Source organism: Motacilla alba, chromosome 3, assembly GCF_015832195.1.
Source record: "Motacilla alba alba isolate MOTALB_02 chromosome 3, Motacilla_alba_V1.0_pri, whole genome shotgun sequence".
In the NCBI taxonomy this organism is placed as follows: domain Eukaryota; kingdom Metazoa; phylum Chordata; class Aves; order Passeriformes; family Motacillidae; genus Motacilla; species Motacilla alba.
Window position 1 is genome coordinate 44,407,667 of NC_052018.1, and position 17,291 is coordinate 44,424,957.

General features: G+C 40.7%; 1 protein-coding gene across 1 annotated transcript; it reads right to left on the reverse strand.

Annotated features, from left to right (window-relative positions):
- Positions 1–1,914: 1,914 nt before the first annotated feature.
- On the reverse strand, positions 1,915–6,738 carry CD24 (CD24 molecule). The gene is made up of 2 exons (XM_038133573.1): positions 6,584–6,738; positions 1,915–3,991 (listed from the first exon to the last, which is right to left on the reverse strand). Exons 1-2 carry the CDS (start codon positions 6,656–6,658, stop codon positions 3,806–3,808), a joined length of 261 nt encoding a protein of 86 aa, XP_037989501.1. The 5' UTR covers positions 6,659–6,738; the 3' UTR covers positions 1,915–3,805.
- Between the last annotated feature and the right edge of the window lie 10,553 nt (positions 6,739–17,291).

Below are 17,291 nucleotides of genomic sequence, written 5' to 3' on the forward strand. Positions count from 1 at the left end.
CATTTATTGAGACATTAACAATGTCCCATGCCCATGTGGACAAAGGGGGACTACCCTTGGTACAACACAGCATCGCCTGTATGCTGCTCTTATGTGGAGAAAGGCTCAGGGGACAGGGCTGTGTCTTGCTGAAAACAAGGAGGCCACTAGCAGTGCTGTTGGATCTGGCCCAAAATACTTCACCTTGTAGAGATTTTTGCTGAATGGAAGTTGTTCATTCAAAGTCCCTGTGGATTTCTAAACTAGCTGAAATATGCAATTTGGAATAATTTAAGAGCTATTCAGAGTATGACGTGGAGAAGGAAGGAATAGTAAGCTGCACACAAACTGTAAGCGCTCATTTTGGGTATTTCCATTCAAATAATAACATTATACTTTATTCAGGACTTATGTGGCCAGCATACGTTTACAACGAAGGCAGTGCCATGCATCAGACAGAGCGGTATTGTTTCAGAGTCATTTCAATATACACTATCCAGACACACTTCAGCTGGACAGATCCGTGAAAGTGAGAGGCATAGGTCTAGTTATTATAGGTGTCAGTTCAAAAAATTAAAGAGTTGTGAAGTGCGTAGGCTCCGTTCTCCTCCCTCCCCTCCCGCCCTCCCTGCTTTGTTAAATACATCCACCACATCCTCTTTCCCTGGGTGGATTTCTTCATCACTGATTCCATTGTCCTGTGATGGGATGGAACAGAACAAAGGTTACCAGATCATTTTTCTAAATCACTCATCTGGTCTGGTGAAAACTCCAAAACTCAAGAGAATTCAAGTCGCTTAAATGCTGTTAAAGAGCAGTCTGGCTCTATTTCTCAAATTAAAAAAAAAAAAAAAATTAGAATTTTGGAAAAAGCATGGCACCAATTCAGCCAAGCATCCCGTTATGCCTGATTGTTTTGCAAAAAATTCCAACACATTCCTTTACTTCTTTTATTGTACCGGCATATCATAGAATTAAGACCCATTGTTGCAGCCTTTTTCCTTGTCTGCCTGTCTTTGGAGAGAGGTTATTTTTAGCTTGATGTTTTTAAAAAAAGGTACACAGCAGGGTTGGTTGGTTTATCTTCCTGCTTTCTCCTGGAGCATTTGGAGAAAAGCTAAACAAAGGAACAATGTGCCTTGATACTCCCTGCACGTTCCAAGATTTAGTTAAACAGCCAGCTTGATAAACTTATCCTGCTCCTTGGTTTGCTCAGCCTACTGGAAAAGCAAAGGAACAGGGGCAAGGGCTTGCCACGCCGCATTCCCTCCGCAGCCTTGGGAGGCCTCTCCAGGGGCCTCTTTCCCAATGACAAATGCAGCCTAGGCATGCCTAAGTGCTTAGGCACTTGTGAATGTGTTTCTCCACATGTAGGGAGTGAAGATAACCACAGAGAACAACCTTGGGCCTTTAAGGGGTATTAGAAAGGAACATACCTGGGAAACAACACAGACACAGTTTTGGAATGTCAGGACCTGCAACTATTTGTTACTGAATGCTCATCTGGTTAATTTTTGCTTTAAAGCAATTTTTGCATAAATTCCTACCTCTTCCAGTCTTTGTCCTTCATCAAGCATGATTCAGCTGGTATTATTGGGATATACCTACTGTGTTAGAGTAGTCTGTGGGAGGCAGAAACCTTAAGCAGTTAATTCACATTGCTTGATACCCAGTAGCTGAGAAACAGCTTTAGCCACCGTAAGGAAAACTGCTCATTGCCACCAAAAGAAATAAAGAAAACTCTGTCTAAGCTCTGTTTGTCCAACATGAAAACATAGTCATGCTTTGAAAGGGAAGAGTCTGCAATAAGCATGGAAAACTTACTACAGTTACCAGAGATGCTAACCAAATCTCACTCCCTGCTTTCAAAGCGAAATCCAGACTCCCAGCGGCACAAAAACCTTCCAGAGAAATAAAACTAATTACACTTCAGCATTTCTAGACCTTGAGGTTTTTAATCACATATACCATCTTGCTTAACAGTTCATTCACTTAACACAGGCAAGGTACAAGTTTTCGTAGAAGTGTCTGGAAGTGCATCTAGAATGCATTGCCTGCCCACTGTTTTATTTACAGGTTTTTTCAATGAAAATCAGTAGCTAATAAATCAAAGCATTATTACACAAACACAAAATACAATCATTAACACTTTACTGGATACAAATGATAAGCATAAGGAAATGTCCATGTACGCTCACTGACATGAATTTGTGTTAGCTTGCTACTAATAAATGATACTGTGAATTGGTGGTAATATAACTGAAAGACAGATGTGTATTAAAAAAATTAGAGAGCCACTCATGTTTGACATGATCTTATACTGATAAATATCTACAGACAGTGGTATGATCATGTACATTCACATGTGATCATATCAACATAGTTAATTTTTTTTCTGACAAGGTATCATCATCAAGGTAGTTGAACCTCCTCAACAGAGCTTGCTAAGATCAAGTACCAGATAGTATTTTCTGAAGCGTTGGATGATACAGAAACAATCTGTGCAAGTGTAGCAATTTTGATTCAGAAAAAAACTTTTTTAAAGTGTTATTTACAAAGGTAATTTTTAAATTCAGTGATTAAATTAAGACTCCAGTCTTCATATTCCAAACACCTGTTCATCTAATTTCTTTTTTTTTTTTTTGTTTGGCGGTTTGCTCTCCTCTCCCCATTCCTTCTCCCCACCACAAATATTAGCCCAGGTTTAAAGTAGACTATCACAATTAAAACTCTTCAAAAACAGTAAGTTATTCACCTTGTGCCAAAAAGAAAATAAAAAAAGAAAAAGAAAAAAAAATAGCAACACTATAACATTACTCATAAGATTTCATAAATCCTTCATAATTAAGGAAAGTTCCAGGAGCAAAAAACTTATACAACTTGGGAGGAGAAATAAAGGAAATAGGAGACATACATCCATTGACTTTTTTTGTTTGTTTGTTCTTTCTGAATTTCATTTACAAAAGCTCCTGGTACTTTTTTCTAATGTTTCCACACCTTCTTTCTCTGGCACATATGGTTTAATATACAAACAATTTAAATAAAATGTCAAATTCAAATTTTCAAATTCCCACCATAAATAATTCCACTCTTATGAAAACTGGTAGGGTTTTAGCTATTTCAAAACTATCTCTGCCTGGTTAACCATTTGGTTAGGAATCCGGGGTTAAATAAGAGGATATCTTGCAAAAAAAATTTGTTGTTCTATTTTAGCCCTGTAACAATTTAATACAAATGAAATCTAGAAAAAAACCCTTTTCACTGATGTTGTTTCTTTTTCATACATCCTAATACCCATAAGTTATAACCATACAGCCTGTGCAAGAAACAGAATTATTTGAGGTTTTCTGTGATTTCTAGGGATTCTATGAGCCTGTTGATGTTTTTGAACTTATACAAAAAATAAAAACTCATGAAGTCCTTATTCTAAATGGTAGATAGATTCTCTAGCCTTTCTTCTTCATGGAGTGTTATTATCCATCCTTATTATAAGATATTGAATTTCTTCTCAGCTTTAAATTTGGTTTGTCAGTACTGTCTCTTTTTGTTTCCATCTTGCTTTTCAGATTCCAACTCATTTGGTGAAAGAGCTCATAATTTTACCTCCTTGCTGAAGCTGATCTTTTCACACTGGTCAGCTTTGAAAGTCAGAATACTGAGTGTTTCTCTAGGTCAGACTGGTACTAATTTGAGTATGGAGTGGAACCAAGCTGGTTTGATGTGGAGTTTGGATTGATTTCTTCTCATGCTGGGTCGGAGATCTAGCCATCTCAGGCGGTTCAGGAAACGGGGTGGGGAGTGGTAGCCATTTCCATGCCAGAGTCTCTTAACAGCAAAAATACAGAAGAGAAACTGAGAGAATGAAAAAAAGACTTGTGGTTGAGTGAAGAGAATTCCCATGTCCGTGAGTGGTGGTATTGTTCACTGAATTTGTGACAGCTGACAGAGAAGTGGAACTTGCTGAAGAATTGTTTGAAGGTGTTGGACTTGTTCCATTGGGACCACAGTAGATCTAGAATGTGGAAAGGAGGGGAAGTAACAAAAAGGGTTATATTGTCTCTTTTTAAAAATCAGAATAGATATTAGTTGCACAGAACACTGTGTAGCCCCCCCTCAAATGATACCTACAAAAGCTCACGCCTTTCATTGTGCCGTTAAGGACAAAGACATTCTGAATTGCGCGTGTGGGATTTGTTAAAGAAATATAGCTAATATTTTTCTAAATGTATTTACATAACTATTATTTTATGGAAATCCTTTAATCCTTCTCTAAATTAGAAGACACGTAGGTTTCAAAAAACCTTACCAAGAAAAGTGCAAGTGTAGAGCTATGTAAAGGCAGCTCTTAGGATAAGAAAGACTGTCAAACAACTGTGTGAATTGCAGTCTGCGCTTGCAGACTAAGCCACAAACAAAAATATGAGGAAACAATGGTCAAGAATCTATTGATATTGTTTCTGGGGCTGGTATGCAGCTTCCTTTGAAGCAATGGTGGGGCTTAATGTGAGTGGATTTAATACTTCAGCCTCTCTTATCTTGCTGTGGTAGCGCTGAAGTGCAGAAGTTAGAACAATGAAACCATACTGATTAAATCACAACCTACTGGCATTCTAGAAGACACAAAAAAAAAAAGAAGTGCAGTGAAAAGACCATATATTAGCAAATTTTAAAAATGCTGCCAGAAAGCAAAATGAAAAATACCCTTTTCCCCTCATAACTCTGCATTATAGGGACAGAACAAAACCTTGCGCTCTGTGCAACCTCACTAGCGAGTCATTTCCTACATATGCACGGGAGAAATTTCAAAGATAACCTAAAGTATTTTCATCCCTGAGAAAAAAAAAAAAAGCATGTGAAACCCAAGGATGAAAAACAAGAGCAAGAATCACATTATCTCATCCCCAAAAATGAGCATAATACTTGGCTTGGCTTCAACTCCATGGCAGCAAACTTATACTGTACCAGAGCATTCTGGTAAGCTCTTAGACTTAATTCAAGTAAAACCACAGGTTTTTTTAAGGAGGTTAGTTAGTTATTTATTTAATAAATAATTCTGTCCACAAAAGATGTCCTTATTTTTCTCATGTTTCTAGTGCTGCTGAGAAAATAGATTAGCAGGGGAAAAAAAAAATCAATCCCTCAATACTGAAGCAATGGAGTCTATGTTAAATTAATTAGAAAATTGCATAAGCGCTTTCTTTCGGTATTTCCTACTAAAAAAACCATACAATAGAAAAACGTAAGAATGGTGTAAATCTTCTGGTTTTTAGCATTTCTGGCAATCAGCACCGTGTTGGAAGCAACTTAGGCCTGCAGGATAAAAATTGCTGTGTCGAAGTTTCTGTTAAAACCGGTCTGAAAGTGATCAATAGTAAATTGCTGAGTTAATAACCTACAAGGCAAGTCCCAGCCTGTCCTGGAATTTTTTTCAGTCTTCATAAGAAAACTCCACCATCGTTCCACTCTTGGTTATGTATATTTTAACTTTTCTTGGTTTCAAACAAAAAAAAAAACCTAGTTGCTCTTTTTTTTCTCTTTTTTTTTTTTTTTTTTTTTTTTGGTGGAAGCGAATGGGCTCATGTCCAAATTCCCCAGCATCACAGTAGATGGGACCCCAGAGGTTTTGTCAGAGTGAATGTGATAAATGTGATAAATACCGGTAACCCAAAGGGTCTGATCCTTCTCTCAATCACTGCCAAGGGCAAGACTCCACTGAGCACAAAGGAGAAGGGATAATGCCCTTCCTTGCAAACAAAGAGGAGAGGAGGAGGGAACACGATCCAGCAACGCCGTTGCTGTTCATCTTTCTGATACTGTGCCATTCACCCTTTTGAAGAGGTGGTCTCCAGGAACAACACACCGATACGGAACCTGCGAGCCCCGCTCGGCTTGGCGGCTCAAAGAGAAGCGGATCGCTCCCGCATCCATTACCTTTGCGCCAAGGGCAAGGCTCGGCCAGCGCAGCAGCCAGAGGCTGGCGCCTTTGCTTCCAGCCCCTAAACCTCCCACTCCTGCCGGGAGCCGAGCCCAGGACCAGCCTCAGACCCCGCAGCTTCGGGTGGGGGGAGGATCAGACCCGGGTCCCGCTGTAAAACTCGTGCCTTCCCGGAGCTCTCTCGGCTTTGGAGGGATCGTTCTCCCTCTAATCAGCCGGGGAACGACCGCTCAGCCGCCGCTCACACCACGGTTCCTCGAGGATCCCACGGGGAAAAAAAAAACGGCGCCCAACTCCAACTTCATCTTTTTTGATTTGACCGGGGTAATCCACGGCACCGCCGTCCCAGGGCTCCGGGCTCGCCCCGCCGCCCGTCCGCGCCCATCCCCGCCCCGTCCGCAGCCGGGGCTGCCCGGGCTCGTTCCTGTCGCCCGCCGCCGCCCCGGGCCGGGGGAGCCGCCCGCCACCCACGGCCGCCCGCGGGGCGCCGCGCCGGGCTCCGGGATGGCGCACACGAGCGGCAGCTCCTCTCGGGAGAAACCCGCCCTCCGCCGCTCCCGAGGCGGCCGCCGCGGCGGGGAGGGTCCCGGGGAGGGTCTCGGCGCTGCCGCTCCCGCGTCTCGCCCTGGGGCCGGCGGAGGGAAAGCGCCGCGCCGCTCCGGGGCTCACCTGCGTGGGAAGGAGGAGGGCAAGGAGCAGGAGCCCCAGGCCGAGCCGCGCCGCCAGCGCCGTCCCCATGCCCATCTGATGCTGTCCCGCCGCGATGCCGGTGCTGCTCCTGCCGCTGTGGCTGCGGGCGAAAGGGATGCGCCGCTCAGCCGCGCCCGGCCCTTTTATAGCAGCGCGGGCTCCCGTGACGCCCCGCCGCCGCCTTCCCTCCTCCGCCCCACACCTCTGCTCCCGCCCTCCGGGCCCGCCGCGGCCCCGCAAGTCGCTGCCGCCCCTCGTCCCGCGCCGCTGCGGGCTCCGCTCCCGCTGCCCGGGCTGCCCCGCGGGACCGGGGTCCTGCCGGCCCCTCTCCGACACACCCGGAGCTCTGCTTGCCCCTTGGGGTCTTACAGGCGCTGGCCCCTCTCTAGTGCCGGCGTCGTGTTCTGGTGTGGAGGGACTGGCACAGGGCTGTGGCGCTTCAGCTGCAGTTACTCCAGAGAAACGCTTGTGTTTATAGAAACACCAGGCTTTTTCCATTAAAAGAGTGAAAGAAGGAAAGGCAAAAGCGGCTGTAAATATTTCTAAATGGCTAAAGCAGTGGAAAAAAGGCTGGGTAGTTAAGATCCCATCTTTTTCAGAGCTGCCTCACCATTAGTGCTCAGGCTTCAGACCACAGGTTGCAATTTCAATCACTCTTGGGATCTAAATATTTTATTATTACCATTATTCTTTAAAGAAACCTATGTAACAAGTGGAACACAAAGATCTTCCAGCTGTACCCTCTGTGTAGGTGAGGTTCTACCTTCTGGCACAGTAAATGCTGCACTCATATTGTATCTCCCTCCTTGGCTGATTTGGTGAGGCCCTGACATGACCTTTCAGATGCCTCAGTATATGGACAACTGAACAAAAATAGTCTGTGTCCACTTTATAAACTACAAAAAAGAGACATTCATGTGCTGATTCTATTGTCACAAAACAGTTGCTTCTATTTAAAAGAAGAGCAAGATTTTCTGTTGGCTCAGACAAAACAAGTCTCAAAATTGAACAGATTTGTGTTTATCTCGGAACAAAGTGTGAGCAGATACCCAAGTCCAGCACTACATAATTCATTGGCCATCTTCAGGGGCTGGACTGCTTTTGAAGACCTTCCAAGGGCATTGCTAGAACTCAGTCCAAAAGCACAGGAGATGTGGAGAGATGAACTATAGAACCTCACTGTAGAACCAGGTGCTGGGACTTCTATTGGACAAGAATATTTCATTCCAAACTTAAGTCCTTCATTAATTCCTTCAGAATGCCCAACAAAGCTATAGTAATTTTATTTTTCCATAAATAAAGGCATTTTGCAAGCTGCACCACCCAAGATATCAATCCTTATTCTATACCAGGACAAAAGAGGTTTTGAGAGCTATGCGTAAGCACTTCTGAAGCAGTATTTCCTTCATTCTGATCACAGTCATAGTCCCGTCCTTAACTATAAGAGACATAGTCTGTCAATAGAGTAACTATGGGAACAGTCAACAAATTGATGGTCTTATGTCTCTGAAATATTCACTGGTTGTGAATCCACTGAAAGCTGGATGCCAGAAGATGGGTTTTCATGATTATGGAGATATAAGGAGAGAAAAAAGAGAACTGTGGTGGACTTATAATGACAGAGGGGTGACAAAGCTGAAAACATTTCTCTCACTACTTTGCCTTGCCAACAGTTAGTTTTGGTTGTCATAGTTAAGTGACTCACAAATGGGAGGGAAGGTCACCTTTTCATTCAGTAGATAGGCCTAACACTACAGAAAAGTGAAATTCCCTATGAGAGAAGTCATGTGAATCACAGCAATAAAGTCAGGGCTCACATGATTCTGACACCAGATTCCCTGGAGGAGATGAAAAATGAAGGGAATCCAGTTAGGGCTCCACAACAGCTAAAGCAAAGAATATTCTAGTGTAAATCTGACAGAGATGGTTGCCATTATTATCTCTCCCATCTTGTTTGGGAGAAAAGGAAGTGATACAGCTGTTGCATGATCCCGTAGGGATCATAACTGGCTGTTCCAGGTTGAAGCAGCAGCTGAGACACTTATATGTCAACACTAGGACAGATGAGAATGAGAGAATAACAGTCAGATGGCCTTTCCCATTCTCTCAACCTGAGCATCTTGCCTGAGGTCCGTAACCGTAAAAAAAGAGGATGATGCACGGTTCTTGTCAGGTGACATGAACCAATACAGCATGATACAACTGATTATTATTATTATTATTATTCAGTGTATTGCACTTCTGGTGATTTAACAAGTTTCAGTGAAAATGAGGGTTGTTTTTTGTTTTTTTTTTGCTAAAAATACCGTAAAGTCTGTTCCTCTATTTAAAAATTAAGAAAAATACCGAGGGTTAAAAATATTTGGCAGAAATTATAAATGACAGAAATAGTAAAATTCTCTAAAGTTTATGTTTGGAGGCCAAAAAAATGTCTTTTTGAAGTATTCCTGAAATACTAATATAAATAAGGAAATGTACTGTCAGCAAGAGAGAAATGCTAAAAATATTTTAAGCCCAAGATTTTCATTGAAACTTGTCATCGGAAATTATAATGCCCAACACTCCATTAGATTTATACAACCAACTTTTCCCATTCAGGAAAGCTGCAATATTGATTCCTCCTGCACACATAAATCATCTACATTCCTAATTCCAAAATCTTTTTTTTACAGCTGAAGTCTATCATGAAGTCTGCAAAAGATATATCTGAGCAACAGTCCAGCATCCAATATGTGGATTTTTCGACAAGGCAAAGAATGCTGTGAGCTGAGAACCGTGCGAAGTGAAGTACTGCTATCTGGTGGCCAAAAGGAACTCCAGATATTTTTCTTTCAGAAAAGACAATAGGCTCCCTCAATCAAACACCCTTTGATAGCAATGTGCTCTTAGAGTTCTCATCATGCTGAGACACAGTGTGAAGTATTGTTGAATCCCCACTGTTCTGCTTCCTTTTGTTTTTATCCATAGGTCAGCACCTCTCCCAGTTAAATACATAGTATTTGATTAGAAAGGTTAGCAAAGAGAAGGGAGAAAATGACCTTGATCTTTGAGTTAAATGTAAGTTCATATGTATATTCCACCAGTGACTTCTAAGTTGATTGAACTTCACAAAAGGCACAGCTCTCAGTTCAGTGAGCAGAGCAGAGGCAAAACTTTGCTGCTTTGCATAATGCATTGGAAAACAAGATCAGCTAAAATGACTGGCTGAAAACCCCAACAGCTGTCTATAAAAGGAGGCAGAGAAGTCTACAAGACACATAAGTAATTTATTCAAATACATTACGTTTAAATAAAAAGCTTTAGCAAAATAAGTGGAGACAGAGCATTAAGTGGAATTAATGAGAAATAATTTTGAGTTAACCATTAATTTAGTCTTACCTTTTAGATGCTAATCTTGATCCATCTAAAATAATTTAGGAGCATCAACTGCCAGTGAGAATCACTGGATCCTGTGCTCCCCCAGCCAGCTCTTCACTCTCCTTGGTTGTACATAGACTAGAACTTACTACTTATATATTAGAACTTACTACACCTTGTGGGTCCTCTCAGTATCTTCACCCACTTGAAGCTCAGGCTACTGCAGCTCTCAGTACTCACCTGAGTCATATTATGAGTTATTTTAGTTAATACCCACCTGTGACTTTATATATTAGAACCTGATGTTTTTTTCAAAAGACAGATTTGGAGAAATCCATTTTTGCAGTGCTCATCTACTAGCCCACATATGCTGATCTAAGCTGACATAATCTGGTGATGTTTCCTTGATATCCATTTTTAGCATATGGTTATGCCTTGAGAAACTCACAGGTCAATATTTCCTAATATTTCATTAGTTGGGCTGGTCCTTCTCTTGCTGCTTGTTTAGTGGAAAGGATCTGTGTTGCAGCAGCTCCAGCCACATAATCAAAATTTGCCAAATATTTTGAAGCACCCTTCCTTACAGCTTCATCCTCACTACCATTGCAGAACAAGACTGAAATACTGATGGGACTGGTTGGAACTCATTTTAGACAACTGGACAAAGCTGTTTGGCATGTGTCTTGGATAAGAACTTGGAATATATATTGAGGATTGCATTTCCTCTTCCAGTGGAGGGTTCCTATTAAATTTTTATTAGTAAAGATTTTAATGGAAGGCATGATTGGTGGTAATGTAAATCTCCATTTATTGGTAATAAATGTTGATTAGATTCAGCTGCACATGTCCTCAGATATGGGCCTTGCTGCCATGATGCAGAGCCAGGATTCCAGCAGTGCCACTGGTTCCCTTCTGTGTTGATTTGAGACAAAGGTGTTGGGCCGGTTAGTTAGAGGTATAGTTATGGAAGTAAGCAAAACCATTATTTCCAGACCTGGAATTGTAAGCCTGGAAGTTTGAGCAGAAGGAAAACTGTGGTTCCAGAAACAGTCTCAAGAAGAAATGTGTAAGGGTTGCTGCTTTAATGTCCGTGGATCTTTTGACTTCAAGGGATGGTGTCAGCCTACACAATTAGGTGTGGCTTCAGATCTGCGTGAAAGCACACCTTTCTCCTTAAGTCAAACAAACTCTTGGGTGACATCAATACAAACAAATTAAATGGTTTGAACAGGCAGAGCCTGTTCTTTGGCCTTCAGCCCAACTGACATGTCTAACCCTGTCCACACTATGAACTCTCCAGTCTCCAGAAGATGGAGGCTAAGTCTAAACTGCCTATTGGTATGTAGCTGTCCCTGGCCTGAGCCAACCCCTGAACTTTTCCATGGTCCAATCCCTGATTAATTCCATGGTCAGGAATTGTTTGGGATCATGTTACTTGGAATAGGACAAAAGCAGGACAGAGCTTTCCTTCACTCATGAGGCATTATGTCAGATAACAGGTCTATGGACATGAAGAAGTGAGAATGACCAAAGGTAATTTATTCCATCTTCTGATTTGAGGAAAGTTTAAACATTCCACTCAGAAAAAAAACCCCAAAAAACAGTGAAGATTATTCCCCAGCCCATAGGCCTTCTGTTTGTTTGCCAAACTATCTTTGCATAATATTTCTCTTAAGTCTTCTTTGCTGCAAGTTTGCATTGCATTGCAACAATTTATTGCATTGCATAGTAAAGTGCACAGATAATAATGATGACCAGATTTGTAACTAAGTGTTTACTGGTTGGAAACAGCACTCTGAGAGAAGGAAGGGTTGCATGACAGCAGCCATCTACATCTAAGTGAGTCTCCCTGGAAACTCTTCATGGATGATGAAAGGAAACAAGTGCTTATATAACGTAATTAATCTCATTTCAACACAGACATCTGAAATAGATTAATCACTTCCTGGAGATGCTGACATCTCTTCACTGGCTCCTAAAAGAATATAGATGATTCACTCTGACATTTGCCACTATATTTTCCTGTAGTTTGAGGAACAGATTCAATTCCTTCAAGCTTTCTTCACACGATTTTTATGGTTTTTTCGTCACTTTGTACTCTCTGAAATCTGTCTTAATTAGATCATCTTTTCCAAAGTAGCACACTCTACTCAAGGTAAGACTTCAGCATGCAACAACTCCATTGATGCAGCTTAGAAAGAACAATTTTTCCCAACTGTTTTGTTTTGTTTGTGGTTTGATGCAGTTTTGAGATTATCTCACTCCAGTTCTTGAGCAATGGTGCAATGTTAGCACTTTCCCCATCTCCCTGAGTTTTCCTTCTATGATAAGACTTATTAGTAATTGCAATTATTGCAGCCAAGTTCTTCTTACCAGTATCTTAAGCCCTAGCTGTGATTTCTGTCACTAGATTTGATATTCTGCATTACCTCTCTCACCTGGGGATAAAAAGTTAGCTATCCTCATACTATACTGCTACTTTGCCGTGCTTCTTTCCACACAAATGAAAATATATACACTGAAAATCTCTGCATCCTTGTTAGTCATTTAAATCATCATCATTAGTTTATGACTGCTGGGATTTCCCCTATCCTTGACACTTCACAAGACCTATGTTTTCAGCCCTGCATATGAAGCATTTTTTCTGATGGCAGTGGAAGTCTTTATCTTCTTTAGAGAAATGTTGAACACTCGTACCCTGCAATTTGGATCTTGTATTCTGCTTCCAATTTTTTTGTTTGTTTGTTTGCTATTGTTTCCTTGGTTTTGTGGTTTGGTGTTTTGTTGCCACTGTTTATTTACTGCCTTCTCTTTGCCAGTTAACAGGGCAGATTTTTACCCACTGTTATCAAGAAGATAGTCTATATGAAAAGAGAGCTGTCTTATGGAGTACCTAGGTTCAGAATTAATTACTAGCCATGACTGCTGCATGGCTTCCTGAAGGGGTTATTCTTTTGTAATCTTTTCTGGGTAATTTCTAGTTTGAGTAGAGGACAGGCAGAGATAACAAAGTAATGAGAATGAACCATGGAGAAATCTGATAAACAGGAAGATCTAAAGTTGGATGGGAAGACACAATATTATAAACCAAAATAAGAACAAATAGGGTTAAAACGTCTGTAAAGTAGATCAGCTCTTCTTCCCATTTCATAATAGAAAAAGGGATCAGCCTAGGATTTGAAAAGAGGAACTGCTGAAGGGAAACATGTATCATGTATCACTAGGAGTGTTAAGACTTCATGTATCTTTTAAATGGTGAATACTTTATCACATGGTATCATTATGCAAGGCTCAGAGAAGGAGTGGCCGCACAGTGATGAGAACACCCAGAGTTTAAACAGCTAGTGTTGCAAGGACATGCTTCCCTGGGAGATAAAGCATCCCAAATCTTCCTACCATGTGATTTACACATCTCTTACACCTCTGGAGCTGGACATTTTGAAAGGGCGGGACAGCCTTGACACCAAGTAATATTATTCTGACATTCTATCCCTCCTTATTGCACCTTTATTGATATTATTTCTTTATGTGTGTGTGTGTGTGTGTATCTCAAAGGTGCATTAAACCGATAAATTTTTCTGTTTACAGATTCTAATCAAGAAAATTTGGTCCCTGAGTCACACTGGAAGCTGAAGTACTTTGGTCAGCCTTTTTTCTGCTTTTAAAAGCAAACCTGACACAAAATATTGTTGGTTTTGTTTTCTTTGGGGCTTTTAGTTTGCTTGTTTTAAGGAAACTTTAATTATACACAGATGGAGCACTGATTGACATTTCCCCACTGGAAATTTATAATGCTAAACTTGCATGTGTATATCTTGAATTAGTTGCTATCAATTAGAAAAGAGTTATTTTCTAGTAACTGAAGACATCAATCTGAGAAGAACACAGAGGAAACACAGAAGTAAACAAATAATTCAAACTACTTAACATTTGCTCACGGACTATGTTGGTTTATGGCTAATAAATAAGGTTCAAATAATGAATGCTTAATTGATTGGTTTTGGTTTTTATTGCATTTGCCACCCACTGTTAGTGTAGCTAGATATATCCTAGAGCAGCAACCAACACCAGCAGGACCTGAACATGTTTGCTACAGAATGAATGAAAGTCTCAAATCCCATCTTGGGAAACAGCACAATAACTTTTCCTACCAAAAAAATTCCTGTGTTTTAGACAATTAGCAAACAAGAAAGTGAGGGTGAAACAACAAAACAAATCTCATTGCAAAGCTCTCACCAAACTGGGAAAATAAAGAATTAGCAATGCAACTGCAGAGCTTTTAATCTTGGTGTAGCTGGATTTAACACCAGACTGGCTGAAGGAAGTTGCTCACTGTTTTCCTGCCACTTGCTTAACCACTGATGTAACACCAGTTTTCACTGGCAAAGCAGCAATTGTTTCTGGTTTAGGTGGTTCACCATGGCTCTGATTGATGGAGTGGCCTCACATCACTTCTTCAGTGCTAGTCAGAACAATCTGCACTATCCACCTCCATCTCCTTTCTTATTATGGCTCAACGTGGCCTCCTACTTTAAAAGATTATAAGAATACAAAAGCCAAATTAGTCAGGTAGTGAAAAGGATGGGGGGAAAGACAGAATGCTACATTAACAAGTGGTTGAATCTCCATCACTTAAAGAAATACAAAACAATACCTGAAACTCATCCACCTTCCCCTACTCCCCTAATTACCCATCTTTAATGTCTAAGATGCGTTTTCAAGGAATAAGTAAACTGCAAGTAAAGGTGCTTTGTGAAACCTTGCTCACTTCTGGAAAGGGATTCTCTGTGCAGGATGCCAATGTGGCTGCAGGAAAAAATGGACAGAAGTTCATAGTGCAATTGTTACCACAAGAGATGAAATGGCAACACAAAGAGTTGGTAAGTAAAGAGAACCAGACGTTTCATTGTACTGGGATAGGAGTTGTATACATTAAAGGTATCCTAAAGAGAATAAACAAAATGTTTTATAGTAAAAGATAGCACAGTAGATTATACGGGCAAATGTGTGAGAAAAGGAACTTTAGAGCAGCGTGTCAGCTGAAAAGGCAGTACTGGAAGATCTGGAAAGGGAGATTCTGCTGCATGAAAGGTTATTTTTCAGAGAGGGGCTTTAGAGAAAGAGATGATAGGATTATTTGGTCACAGATTGAATGCAAGTAACCAACTAGAGGAATTGTCCCTAGGCTATGGACTAAGAAAAAAGAACATCTAAGCAGTTACAATAGGTGTGACATTGGAAGGGGTGAATTAGCAGTCAGGAAGCTCATTATTCAAATGAATATGGACAAACTTAAAGGTGATGCTCATATGGGAACACTCTGTTTGGCCAGGCAGCATAAATATGCATAGAACACTGTCCAGTCACCTTCTCACCTTGAAATAAGCACTGTAACTTAAAAAGCATGTGGTCTCAACAACGCAATGCTGGAGCTAAATGTGCAGAGACAAGAAATCTGGTGAGATGTGCATTGCAGAATGTTAGTCAGAGCTACTCACAGCACTCAAATGGCAGCATGAAGCTCTTTATTTTGAGATGCAATGAGTGTCAGCAGATCCAGCACTGTCACTTGACTGACCTTGCAGGAAAACAAAGGTAACAAAAAACCCTAGGCAGTGGGGAGGGAATTCCCAGTTACAGATTCAAACATACAGGTCAAAAGCCACTGAGAATTTTCTGTCTGAGCTATCAAACCTAAAAGACTAATCTCCTTGTGAGTGAATGGCATAGGGAGTGTAGTTAAATACACAAAATGAAAATCAAATAAGAGATGAATTACCATTCCTACAGAGGAGATTACTCCACTGGGGAAAAAAAAATTAAGCAATTCTATGAGAATAGCCATGGCAAGAACACATCTTGGTCAAACTAATTTAAAAAAAAAAAAAAATAGACCATCATGAATTTGCCAGAAATGAATGATCACTGTTTCTTACTGAAAATGAAACTTTTGACTGTATGTTGCTGAGGTCTTATATATTAAAAAAAAAAAAGAAAAAAGAAAAAAGAAAAAGTAATCTGAGAGCAGCTTAAAGAACATCCTGCTCAGAGATAGTTATGAAGAGATAGTTATGACTGATGTGTGCTTGGGCAAAGCCACTTGTGCGGGGAGCCTGAGCCCATGACAGCTTTGAGAGGAGCTTTTCACTGCCATCTAATGGTAGACTGAGAAAAATTACACTGAGGTCTTTACCCCCTCAGAACATTTTTGTTGTAATTACAGTTCCATAAATATAAAGCAGGATTAATTAATTCTTAACTTAATTTTTGCATTGTTTTTCTTATTAAAAAAAGGCACATACTGACCCAGGCTGGGAGTTCCCTTTCATGACCCTTCAACTCTGTGGCACGGAGGGAGACTGACAAGAAGACCTGAGAGACATTGAAGTTCCTCTACAGTCCAGGGCTGAATGAATCCTGGGAGGGTGTGGGGAGGGGTGGGGGGAAATCCCAAAAAACTTTGGTAAGCATCTGCTTTCATGACTGAGATGTAATAATAACATGATGGACCTTCCAACTAGTACAACTGGAACAGTTGCCCTCATAGCTGGACTAGGAAATTAAGCAAGTGTGACAGAGGTGATGTCTCTTTTTGGGGTTGCGAAATGATGAGATAAATCTGATTTGTGATGCCTGCTCATGACAACCAAGTCGCATTTCCTCTGCATCTGATTAATTTCTGCTTCTGTGAGATGCAACTGTATCATCATATTTTAAAATATAAAAGATGGGGTGACTTCAGACACACTCTTCACCTTGCCATTCAACATGAAGGTGTAATAAGGATGTGTAATACCCGAACAACATAGAAAGGCACTAATACTTATATTTTGGTTTACTAAGAGTAAGTTAACTTCACTCTCAGCAATGTTAGATCATTACTTTAATCCTACATGAGACAAATAAAATTCCAAAATATTTGTAGAGAATGGGGTGTATGGAAAGACAGGCTTGGGGTGGTTTTTGTTGGGTTTTGGCTGAGGTGTTTTTCTTCCTTGGAGAAGGTAGCATTTCTGCTAAGGGAATCCATGCTGCTCTTGACATTTTTTTTCTGTTTTGACTCACTAAGTGCCACTATGAAGGCAAGAAAGTTACTCTTACTGTTCTTTCTTTTTTCCCCTCAGTAAGTATGTGTGCATATTTTATGATATATAGGGGGAAAGTGCTAAAAAAAGTTAGAGGCTATATTCTCAACTGAAATTGGTCAAAATCTCACAGAACTTAGCACTGGCACATTGAAAATACATAAAGACACAAAGGTGTTCAGAAATTTCTTCCCAGTGAAGTTTCTAAGGAGGGGAAATAGCTTTGCCTGTTAATTGCTCCATTA

Excerpts from the sequence above, each read along its gene's own strand:
- CD24 (XM_038133573.1), bottom strand. The coding sequence starts at position 6,658 with ATGGGCATGGGGACGGCGCTGGCGGCGCGGCTCGGCCTGGGGCTCCTG. Across the intron at positions 3,992-6,583 it reads CCCTCCTCCTTCCCACGCAG|ATCTACTGTGGTCCCAATGG; the intron begins GTGAGCCCCGGA and ends TCCACATTCTAG.